The sequence below is a fragment of the Eleutherodactylus coqui genome, chromosome 6 (assembly GCF_035609145.1).
Source record: "Eleutherodactylus coqui strain aEleCoq1 chromosome 6, aEleCoq1.hap1, whole genome shotgun sequence".
NCBI classification, from domain to species: domain Eukaryota; kingdom Metazoa; phylum Chordata; class Amphibia; order Anura; family Eleutherodactylidae; genus Eleutherodactylus; species Eleutherodactylus coqui.
Window position 1 is genome coordinate 154,555,193 of NC_089842.1, and position 12,776 is coordinate 154,567,968.

General features: G+C 41.0%; 1 protein-coding gene across 4 annotated transcripts in view; it reads right to left on the reverse strand.

Moving 5' to 3' along the window:
• Positions 1 to 12,776, reverse strand: part of FRMD6 (FERM domain containing 6) — a 187,233-nt gene that overhangs the window by 4,072 nt on the left and 170,385 nt on the right. For 2 of the 4 annotated variants that reach the window (XM_066608020.1, XM_066608018.1), the window contains 8 exons: positions 11,293 to 11,372; positions 7,503 to 7,579; positions 5,954 to 6,140; positions 4,853 to 5,008; positions 4,088 to 4,153; positions 2,982 to 3,050; positions 2,039 to 2,213; positions 873 to 1,208 (listed from right to left, as the gene is read on the reverse strand). In XM_066608020.1, the coding sequence (XP_066464117.1) occupies positions 873 to 1,208; positions 2,039 to 2,213; positions 2,982 to 3,050; positions 4,088 to 4,153; positions 4,853 to 5,008; positions 5,954 to 6,140; positions 7,503 to 7,579; positions 11,293 to 11,372 (1,146 nt within the window). The remainder of the gene's footprint in view (positions 1 to 872; positions 1,209 to 2,038; positions 2,214 to 2,981; positions 3,051 to 4,087; positions 4,154 to 4,852; positions 5,009 to 5,953; positions 6,141 to 7,502; positions 7,580 to 11,292; positions 11,373 to 12,776) is intronic. The other 2 variants (XM_066608022.1, XM_066608021.1) reach the window with 2 other exon arrangements.

A 12,776-nucleotide genomic window follows, 5' to 3' on the forward strand; every position in this document is an offset into this window, starting at 1 on the left:
AGTATACTTTCTAGAAGGCCACTTTCAGATGAGCATATTTTTTTTACTCCGCATGCACCCTATCATTTGGCACTGATGTGAGAACTACTTTCTGCTGGTGTTGGGATTAATTGGTTGGCAGGGAGGTGGTTTCCCCAGCCAATTAATCAATCATTATGGAAGACTATATATTCTGGCTCTTCCTCTCAGAGGGCACTGGTTATTCATCTGCCGATTGGTGCTATGGTCATGTCAGCCTCCCTGCATTGTGTCAGATACGTTTGCGGTGTTCATTCATATTTGGGCTTTGTATATCTGTTACCTTGATCTGTTGTGACTATTATTTACATCTGTCAGTCGTCACCTCTCTCATCACCAGCTAGGGGCAAATAAGGTCACCCCCGGTTCAGGACATAGGGGCCGTCCTTGTCAGGATGATTGCCCCACTTTTAGTGAGGAATATCTTGTATTAGTTTAGTTTTGCTACACATATTTTTGTCCATATTACAGACAAGTGATGATATGTTCATAAAAAACTGTCCTAAGTCACTGCTGTCAGAGCAGAAAGTTGATCAAAAGCAAGGGGACACTGTGCTTAGCCGAGCACTTCTGCACTACAGATCTAAAGGTCAGTTGGTGTATCACTGGACCCCATAAATTAATTTTTCATATGTCCCTTTAAGTCAAAACTTTTGGGCAAAAAACATATCTGACTGGTCCTTTTCAAAGCTGGACAAATGCTCTGTGATTTTTTTTCATGCAATCCAATTCATGCGACACTCCCACAGAAGGGTTTAGGGCCTATGTTAGTAGTGATGGTGACTTTGTACTGTAGCACAAGTTTCATTGTAGATTGATGTGAAGAAAACAACAAGTCTATCACTGTAGATTACCGTCATCTTGCGAGTCATCCTCCAGCCTGTCCTTGCCAGCACTTTCTGCCCCGGAGGTGTGGGAGCTGCTATGAGATGTCATGGAGCTGCAAGTGTTCAGCTTGCGGTGCAGTGATGTCCCAGAGAAGCTGTCCTCTGCTCCTATGTCCCTGTGCTTGGTATCTGCCTCTATCCCTGAGGTGTGCGAGCTGCTGTGACTGGCTGTAGAGTGCCGAGACAGTCTTTTGTGTTTCACGCTCCCTGCACTGCTTCCACTTGCCCTCGATCTCTTCTCCAGCTGATCCATGTCTTGATCCAATGTATCGCTGATGTACGACTCCCTGTATTGTTTCTTCTCTGTATAATCACAAGGGATATTAGAAACAATATTAATTTTTCAATCAATCTACTATTTTCATAGATAGATATATCTTTCAATTAGGGTTTCTATATGAACAATGGGTCAGTAGATACTTAAGCGTCCACTGATGTAAAAAAAGCGGCTCCGGCACATTCAGGTGGCTATTTATCTGAATGTCCATGTACCCCGCACTACGGCCTGGAGGGAGAGCAGGAATGAGGAAGAGACCGGCACTTGCCATCCATATCTGGTTGGTGGGGGCCCACTGCTTGAGAGCCCCACTGATCATCTGATTGAAGGGATTACAGTGCACCTGCAAGCACCGCAGCCTCTTTAATGTTTACATATGAGCACAATCGTGTTTGTACTCAGAATACTGCATTATTTATAGCGGCCGTTCTGATAACTACAGGCTTGTTCTATTCCCTTCAATGGGACTAGCCTCTAGTATTTAGAAGGCTGCTATAAATAATGCAGCATTCGGAGTACAAAAATGATTGTGCTCAGATGTAAACATTGAAAAGGTTGTGGCACTTGTAGAAGTGCTGCAGCCCCATTCATCAGCTGATCATCAGGGATCTCAAGTGGTGAACCCCTACCGGTCAGTTGTTGATGGCCTATCCTGAGGGTCATTTATTTTGAAAGACCTTTAAAAAAGGCTTTCAGGCCCAAGGTAGAATCAGCCAATAGTCTCTGTCTAATTGTTTGACTAAAGATTAATTGCACTTCGGGTTTCTGTCTGATTATTTATAATTTATTGTCCGATTGTTCTACCCAGCACCAATAAAGTCAAACAAAGACTGATCGGGTTGTTGTTCCATCTCACCTTCATTCTCCTCCAGTTTCCGGACTTGCCTTAGGACAGGCTGGAGATTCATATATAATCTATGACTATTGCTGAGCAGCTGAAGGAGGTGTCGAGAACGCATAGAGCAGCCGGTGTAGTAGATTAATTTCCTGGCAGAGGGTAGACCGTCTGGTAAAATTTCAAACTTCTTGCCCTGTAAAGTAGGAGACATATTAAATAGTTACATTGTGTTATCTAGTCATTGGATATAAGTGTTAATATTTTGTATTCAAATATCTATACCCCCTACTCTAAAATTGCAGCACTAAAGTCCTGGGTTGGAGGACAAGTAGGAAAAATATCTGCATGGAGTTTGTCTGTGCCCACAGCTTATGCTCTTACATATGAAAGTCAGTTATGTTGTTCAATCTGCGTTGGAGGGTCCATTCAAAGCAAAACACACTTTGGTAGAACCTGATGGACCCAATTATAAGCTAGTGGGGTCTGATGGGCACAGCTGGTGTCCATCTTTTGACAGATTGTCACAGTGTTGTAGCGTCGGTTATAAATGGAAGAATATAGCCTAATTTAAGCGTGTAAACCCTCGTTAACCCTGCAATACAAACCTTCCCAGACAGACATTAATACTAATAATATTTTCAAAAGTAGTTATGCAACAATTGCCAATTATATAATCATACATATAAGAGCTTAATACAGTTTTGTTATTATAAAAGAAATAAAATTATTAGCGCTCTGGTGGCACCAGTTTGAAAATTCTGGAACTTCGATGGGGTGAATTTTCACTGGGGTAGTACTCCAGGGTTAACTTCTAATGAGCAGTAATCCTGCCATCTTATTGTGTTAACATGTAATACGGTAGCATCTTTGTTAGGGAAGTATAGACTTCATGACAGCTTGTATAATGGATGATCGAGGCTATAACCATGTTACTATCCAGCCGTCTTTTCTATTTACTTACCACAAACACTAACTTTCCTACGTTAGTCCAGGGGAAATCATAAAGAAGCTGTTTCTCATCACCCGAACTCTAGAGGACAAATAAAAGTGATAAAAACCGCTTATTAGAATGATACTATACGTCATAGTTGACTTGTATTGAGTTGATTTATTTTGTCTTCAGGCATTTTTTTTTTGAACATCCAATTATTATTGAAAGATTTTCCAATACAAATACAAAATTTGATAACATTATAATAACCTTATTTAGTTAGTCTTCCCAATTCTCGTTCGTAGAGGTTGTAATAGTAAATAACTTGAACATACTTGAACTAGAAACTTAAATTTAAGGATCAAGTCATTGAGTTATCTTCAGCCATTTTAATAAATGTTGGTGTTTGAACTCCAAGAATGCACAGGTCAGTGTTTCTTTCAAAATCACACACTGAAATACAGTGTGCTGCTGGAGACCAGCACCTTCCTACCACTTTGTAACCTCCTACCTTCTCTCATTCTCCCGTAGGAACACATAATGCATGTCACAATGCAATAAATGGACAGGTTACTGCCTCCAATAAGATCAGTCTACACTTTTTCTGAAATACTTTGTTGTGCTGCAAGACCCTGCTTACATTACCTGTGTGTGATTTCCTGCTTTTCCATCTTCATGTAGGTTATGTTCACACATAGTGATTTTGGTCCAGATTTTCTGCAGCAGAAAAATCAGCACCATATGGTGCGTATCATGACCCAGATCCACAACATACTTCACACCTTCATTTGAAGGGATGAAACTTGCTGATCCACATCATAATCTGTATCAAGATGCAGTAAATCTGCACCAAATTGCTAAGTGTGAACAGAACTTTAATTACCTTGTTACATGCAGCCGTGACATTTGCTGATATAAATGCATCCATCCATCCATCCATCCATCCAATTTACATATTAGTTTTGTTTTAGCAGCAGAAACAAACACATACATGCCAAGAGTTGCGAAGGGGAGAGGTTTATGCAAATTTGTTCCAAATATGGTAGTTTAGGGTAGAGGACGTTTCTGGGTTAAAATGTTCCAGTTTTGGCAAATTAAATTCTGTGCAGTATGCAAACATCATCATCACTACTGACCTGGAAGATCTGGATTCCTCTTAGTGTAAGTCCAAGAATCAGCGAGGCTTCTATTTCTCTCTTCTCCTTAAAATAAAATATGTATTAAAGTAGATATTAGCCAAGTACATGTGAGAAACATGAATCACTTACTGTCTAAAAGACTTATCAGTGCTAGAAGTAACAGACCTGGTACCTTCAGCTATTCTACCTCTCTGTCCTCCTGACAACACTTCCTAATCACGAGTTCAGTTTAGGGTTGTCATAGGGACATTGTAGGAATCTAAATCCACATCTACATCCTATGGTTTGAAAAGTAGCTGCTATGTACAAGCACTGATGCAAATGTGTAACTACCTAAAGACAAGGCAGCAAGGTTTGTCATGGGGAGCAGCAATAAAGTGTTCGCATTTTTCATTTACACTACATTACATTTTATATAAAACACTTCTTTAATTAAATATTGTTTTAGAAAAAGTTTCGAAAAAGTTCTATTTGCCCAAATCATTAGTAACTGCAGTGAAATGCCACAGCCTTCACCATTGGATCATACCATTAATAAAAGGAGGTAACTGCACATTGTTCCAATCATGGATGGAAAAACCTAAACTTCCTACTCTGCAGATTATTCCATATCAAAGCTCTGGTTGTGCTATTCTTTAGGGACCATATGGCACTGTGACAGGATGAACTTCCATGTTCATCCTTCCAATGAACAAAAGTTAGTGCGCCTCTGCAGGAGATATCCCACAGATTTAAATCCATGTGCAAACTAATCCCACTCACCTTGTACAACCTGTAGTAATGGACAGCAACATCCTCCAGTCTTGCGGCCTCTTTAATATACATAAGATGTGCTTCCGACACGGTCAGTGCAAATTGGTCACGGTGGATATTCGGAATGTGCTTTAAAATGTAATCTTTTCCCCTCTTTTTAATTACCTGTAGAAATGTGAAACCAGAATGAAAAACTAGGCAGAACTATCTGTAAACAGAAAATCAGTTTGAAAACCAATTCTGAGACAAATGGGAAGACCCTACTCTGTTAGTCAGAGTTGAAGGCAGCTACAAAGAGTTTCTTTCTCTCTGCTGGACTGAATTCATCCATATATTACATGGACAACACACTGATTCAGTCGGAACTATGTAATGCTTCATTTTCCCTGTGGGCTTTACTGTAGGAAAAATGAAGCTTTTAGGTTCTTTCCTAGGTTACAACTGAGTAGTGATGAGTGAGCCTTTGCAAAAGTTTGGTTCGGCCAGTTTGCCGAACTTTTGCAAAAAGTTTGGTTCGGTCCTAAATAGCTTTGAACCAAAACAGAAGTTCACTAAAACCCCCAAAAACTGGTTTATGACAATATCTAAGAGCCATAAAAGCCCTGCATAACACTCAGAGTGCTAAACAGGGCTTTTATGGTTCTTAGTCAATGTTATACACCAGTGTTCAGGATTAGTGTTTCTGTTGTTGAGCAAATGAACCAGTAGAACCCAGTTTTGAGTAGAACTTTACTAAAAGGTCAGTTCGGGTTCCTGCTGAACCAAACTTTTAGCAAAGTTAGACTCAAAACAATGTTCTACTGGTTCGGTTCGCTCAACACTACAACGGAGTGCTAAGGCTCTCAGAAGTAGGATACTCCGTTCAGTTTATCATTGGGGACCTTTCTAACAAAAGGGTGCGACTGCCCTCTATAATATATGATACTCTAAAGGTACACACAAATTACTGTACTTTTGCTACATTTTTTCCAAGCAGTGGTTCAATAAGAAAGTGAAATCTGAAGGGTTTCTAGAGTCTAAGAATAAAGGGGAGAAGAGCACCAGCTTGGAACTACATTCTTGATCACTAAAACCTGGAAATTGAAACCAACAAACACAACACAGTCTTACCCAAGGGGGGAAATAGGCTTCTGGTTCAAAGTACTTTCCATAGTGCTTGTTCCTTTTAAAGTTACCCAGGTCAGCTTGTAGGGCAAAAGCGGCCAGTAGAAAGTAAGCTTCCTCCCTCGTGGTGCTCTGGGAGAGCAAAACTTGTTTCCTTAGGTGCCAGTAGTAATAATATCGAGCTGTTCTGTCACTAGAGGATGACATAATAACCACATTTAATATATAAACCACATTTGCCCTTGACCCCGCTGAGCTTATAATAAGTCAGAGATGGATAATCACTGATGACCACAGTGCTCCAGCACATCACAGGCACCTCTATAATGTGAGTGCCATGCAAAACACCTCTGTGAATGTGTGAGGGGGTTGATGTGAATTTTGGGGGCCTTGTAGTAATGAGTCTTCTTTGAGTTTTATTGTTTTAGGTTATTTTATGGGATCGTTCTGACCCCTGGTAGTCGAATCCGGGACTGCCCCCATATTGATGGAATTGTTATATCTTGTTCCGTGTTCGCTGGCTGGAGGGTCACACAGGAATGCATGCAGGCATACAGAAGACGGGGATCACGTCTTTGCATAGGAGGTACGTACAGATGCCTACGGGGGCTTTTCTGTTCACCAAACTGCACCATACTTAGGAATCCGGATGCAGCACGGAGTATGACAACCCCCAGAAGCAAAAAGTTATTAAGTCGCAGAAATCATCAGCAGAATTTGCGATCTGAGATGGGACAACGTCCCTGTGTCCTGTGTGCATCTCATTCAGGACCCTCCAGTGGTAGCTTCAGTAATAGCAGCTTTGAGATACAGTAAGCCTGCTAATATAAAGATTTTTGGCTCTGAAAGGAGAAAGACTATTCTATACGATTGTTATTAAATGTTCTTCAGCAGGATATTTGGCCTATTGAACATTGGATGTTGTAAGCCCTTGTTGGCTCTACTACAGCATTGTGATAGGGCCCCTTACGTACGCTATAAGTTAGGCATGGAAATTTTGCTAATAGACCCCTTTCTCAAAGCATGAGGTGCCATGCTTGACTTTCCCATATCTCATGGAAGGACCTTTCTCATTCCAGGTTAATACCGGTAGTTATAGAACCTGCCTGTGGCCCCGTCCGTCCTAACAGGGGCCTCTTTCAAATGTGACTGGAAGCTGTGGGAAATGCTTATGGTGCCTTTAATACATAAAATTTCCCTCTTTTTGCCTCTCTTTTTGCTGTGGAATTGATACTTTTTTTTTTTACCCTCCAACAAATGTAACTCATTTATTTGATGGAGTCCAGATGTTTTCTGGAGCTTACATAATAAAGCGGGCGATTGTGACCGAGTCCCACCCAAGACACATCTGCATGCACGCAATTATGTTCAGAAGAGGCTGTATTATACTGCAAACCTAAATGCAATGATACTGTGTGTGAATAGAAATATATATATATATTATATATATATATATATATATATATATATATATGCGCAAAACTACAGTAAAACCCCACAACTAAGTTAAATGCACTGTATTAGGGGCACTGAAACACCTTTTGTTGCCGTTTACCTTATTAATCTGCCATTTTCCACATAGTATTGCACTCGGAAATGGATGATCATAGGAGGACCAAACTGGTCAATACCCTAGAAGAAAAAAAATCATCATCAGTGCTACATGCCATTCTGAATGCTACATTTCTGTCATTGAAGCCCTTCAATATAACAGCAAGCACATAGGATTACTGTATAATAGTGTCTGTATGACATACATAATTTGCTATCGCAGCTTTACTACAGCTGGTGTGGTGATGGTGGCACCCGGACACTATTAGGAGGTGCTGTGGTTGTTAGTGTTTTGGTGGCACTGTTGCTGGGTTTGTTATGAGGACACTGTGGCTGCTGTCACCATTATGGGCACTTGTAAAGGGGGTGATCTGTAAGCACACATATTTGACCCTTATGTTGTGTTATAATGCGCTATTGAAAAAATAGCAATTTATATTAGCTTCACCCACAGTGTCCGGGCATCCACTGGCAGTTTCAGCTGTGTCACCATTCCCATGTTGGTGGATCCACCAGAAATGAGAGGAAGACATCAGTCAGAAGGGGCCATCTCCTTGAAAATCTCATCCACTTTGATGCAAGTGTAAATGCCGTGGACCCTCCCCATGAAAAATCAGTGGCAGATCCTCCGACTGTAAACATGCCCTTACTGTGTAGGGTCTACAGGAGGCAGGAAAATGGGGACAGTACTACTGTGTGGGGCACCACAGGTGGCATCGTTGCTATTGGGGGTACTATAGAAGGGGGATTGTGTAAAGGTGAGGACAACAAAGGGAGGGAGTTGGGAAAAGCAAGGAGCCCAAGATACAAGTGTGTTATTCTGCAGAGACAAGTCGTGACCAGGAAAAATCATCATGGCGGTCTGGATCAGATGCAGAAGAAAAGGGAAACTGAATGACTTCAGTTAGTGAGGAGGTCACCTGTTATCACTGGATATAATGATGCTGTAATCACCTATATAGTCTGCAAAACACTTGTGTAGAGCTGGTATCTACCACAATATGGTCACTGTATGGGGATAATATTGGTCTGTGCATAGTTTCTTCTTCTGCAGCATTCTGGTGGCATTATGTGGTTACAGTGTTCAGTATTATTTGGCCCTCATATAGTGTCGTTATTGGCAATACTGATTTTGTACTGGTCTTTAAGCCACCATATTGTTACTAAATAAAGGGTTCAAAACAGGTAGCAATTTAACAGCCCTAACAAAATCACAGTTATTCCCCATTTCTCATGTAAAAAATATGGATGTAAAATATAAACAATGAACAGAATTGCTCTCAATGCTTCTGCAAAAGTCTGCACTCTTAAAATATTGCGTTATTTATCCCACACAGTGAACGGCGAAAAAATGAACAATGCCAGAAAAGATTTTTTTGGTCACCTTATCGCCCAAAAAAGGAATAAAAATGATCAAAACCTCGTATGTACCCCAAAATAATATCAATAAAAACAGCTCACCCCCGCAAAAAGGTAAGCCCTCATACCGCCCCATCAACGGATTTTGTGTCTCTAAGTAAGAAAACAGTTTGTTCCTGTTTGCATCAAAAAGTGTAGAGGTCACTACAATAGAGGAAAACTGCAGCTATCAAGGTTATGGAGAACTATGGAACCCTAGAGACCATGCCATAGAATCCACTTTGGGTAACACTACTCTATAGCGTTACAAAAACTTCAAACCAATAAAATAGGTGGCATACTGTACAGCATGACATTACATGCTACGAGCCTCGGCTCAGCGACAGGGCATATCGCTCACAATGGTGTAACAAGACAGCAACGTCTGCATGTGGAGAAGCCGACAGCTGATCTCGTACTTGTGATTCATTCCCACAGGCGGTGACAGTTGGCGTGGAGCTAGTTCTCGGCTCTGAGAAGCAATGAGACAACATGAAACATGATGCCCGCAGTGCTGAACATTATACAGTCTTGGGATTAATAACATACAAGTGTTTCAAATGTATGTGGCATATAAATCACATCGCTTTCTCACAGAGCAATTAGATCCAGCTTGTGGGATTAATAGCATTTCTGAGATATTTAAAGTGGACCTGTCATGTTATGGAGAACAAGGTCTAATCATAAAAATTTCTGGGGCTGTGGTCATATTCACGAGCTACTGGCCCAGTGAGGTCAGTAGTGTCTAGTTATTGCACAGGCTAATAACTGCATTAGTAAATAATAGGTAAATAGCAGTTATAGGTAAGTTGTACCTCCTAACACTAGAGGGAGCACTAGTGAAATCAGTTTCCTGTGTGATGCTAAGATCTAATAGTAGTAAAATATCAGTTATTTGGCCACGTTAAAAGAACAAAAATATATGCATATTATATTTCGCTATTTACTCTTTGTTTCTGATTCGGTTTTACTTGAAATATCTCAATTAAAACACAGTACTTTAAATGTGTCCTGTCTGCCATGCTTAGTTGTCACCAGTGCACCCTGGTTAGTCTTATATTATGTGAACAAAATAAGGTAACGTAATGTTTTGACTGGAGCTGCACTGTAACCTCAATTGCTTACGCCCCTGGTACTTGCATTACTTGCTTCAGGGTGACCTGTCACAATAACATCAAGGTTGTGAGGTTCTATGTCCAAAAAATTAAATCCCATTTTGAGGTACAAGTCTATAATTCAATCAACCATGTTGTAACTTAAAGCTCTTGAACAGAATGCAAAGTCGGTTACAGCCCTCCCACTTACCATGTCCCATTCATAACACTAGTGTCTTATGTGGCAAAGGGGTGTGAAAGTAACCTAGAATAATGTTTTATTACATCATTCCTTTAGTGTCATCACAGTGCACAAAACACCAAGTCAGCTGCTTATAATAATGAACCGTTCTTTTTAACTTGACAGATGTCCTTGTATTTGTAATCATGCCTCCAGATGCATTGACATTATTCCTAGCTTATGTACTTGAGGTCTTCTTTCAAGGTTTCATTTTTTTTCACTTTAATTTTGTGTCCTTGCAGTAGAATATTATTGATAAGAATCCTCTATGAATATGCAGCTATGTGCACAAACCATAGCCTTACTATGATTCACTATGAAATGCTTACTATATTATGATTGGATGGTGACAGGGGCAAAGTAAGCTTGTGATCAGCTCCTGACAAGTGCTAAGTTTGCTATATAAGATCAATACAATAAAGATGCTTCAGAAGGAAAGCTTTGAAATGCCATCTTGTCTGTTTCACATTGCCCTTAGCGAGTACCTGCCCGCTCGAGACAAAAGGTTCGGGTGCCGGCGGTGGGCAGGGAGCTGCGGGGGAGAGCGTGGAGGAACGGAGGGGAGATCTCTCTCTCCCTCTCTCCCCCCCTCCCCCCTGCTGACTGCCGCTACTCACCCGAACCTTTTGTCTCGAGCGGGCAGGTACTCGCTAAGGGCAATGCTCGCTCGAGCAATTGCCCTTAGCGAGTATGCTTGCTCATCTCTAATCGTATATACAATTAGGCATTGTTAAGGCTACAATACCCTTGGAGTATAACCTAAATTAAGTGATTACATCAACAGGGGTCTCTTGGCTTCCTCAGGCAGCAAGATCGGGTGCAACTGATACTTCTGCTGCCCTATAGCTATACTCATACAAATTTATAGTATTTAGAAATAGAACTTAGTACCATTTATGTTCTAGCGCATTCACTTTCACCAGCAGAGGGCTTTTATAAACAGAAAGTGATCTGACTTTAGAATTAAATATGACTCAGAAGGATTATGCCAACAGCAACATTCCTCAGGATTCCTGGCCAAGAAAAGCATTTAGACAAGCACACATGGTCACCTGACTTACTTTACTTGCCTCCTTCTTCCATTCCTTGGGACAGTATTTATAAAGCTTCTGGGAAAGTTCCATGTATATATGTTCATTGTCTACACAGAGAGGAAATGCAAGGAAAAAGTTGAAATGCCAAAAGTTTAAATAACAACAACATTATATGGTAATACATGCAAAATAATATAGATTACCTAAAGAGTTGGGATCAGAAGTATTTGGATAGTGATGCAATGTTCATAATTTTACCTATGTACAGCTCCACAATGAACATGAAAAAAGCCATCAATATGTCACATAAGTGCAGACTTTAGCCTTAATTCAAGAAGTTTAAAGGGAATATGTCACTAGAATATGAGTAACAAAGATAAAAAAGGAGGGTGGAGCAAGACCCAGTGAGAGTGGTGAAATAGTTCTGGAGTAAAAAGGGTTTTAAATGATGAGGTGGGCATGGGTAAAGCGAAAGAGAATGTGGTAAAATACTGGTGGTGAAGGCGCAACACTCTAAGCCAGTTGAAAGCTAAAGGTCCAAGATGCGATAGAGAAAGCACTTTTTTTTATTTAACATAAAGAACCAGCAAGTGAAAACGCGTTTCAGGGTCGAGCTTCTATGTCAGTTCAACTGGATCAAACACAAAAAGGATGCCAGGGGATGACACAATTCCAAAAGGCTTTTGGATGTGCCAGAGGTCCTGTATGTGGCAGGGAGACAGGGAGGAAAGAAGTGCTTCTGTCACTGGAATATGACCCACTATATAAGGCCGCCTGCAGCCCCCTGCAGAGACCAGCGCGGCACTCACTTGCTCCCGCGGCTACGGCTCTTTGATGTTCCGGGCCGGCGTATGCGCAGACCAGAGCCGGCGGCTAAGGAGTGACGGAGCATGCTGCGATTTGTTTTCTGCGCGTGATTTTGCGCAGACAAATCGCGGCCGTCTGCCTAGGATTGCATTTTCTAACGCAATCCTATGGCAGCTTCCACGGACGGAAATTCTGCGGGCAATCCCGCTGCGGAATTTCCGTCCGTGTGCAGGGGGCCTAAATCCCATTTTTTGTGTTAAACATATTTTTAAAGAATTTTAGGTGGTAGACAGTCTATATTTTAAAAAAGATCCTAAAACCACAGAGCTTAACACTAGTCTGTCACTTTTTGATCTGCAGAGAAAACTTTCCAGCAATCATTTCACTAACATCACAGGCAGGATTATGCTGAAAGGTAAACTAAACATCTCTATGTAGATAACACAGGATCCACCATTGACAATAGGTGATCAGGGGGACCATCTACTCCCCCTCCTTGTAAAATAACTTCTACACAGCTCACAAAGCATGTCTAGAACAGTTTCTCATACAAGTCAATGGACCCTCTCTTGTCTATTGTGTGAATAGCCCATGAGGCTGCTGTAAAGCACATCTCTAAATGCTATTACATGTAGCTCAGGCAAGATGTAGCCACCATAGTTATGTATAGGCAGCAGAATAAAGGAAATTCTACACTCAAAAAT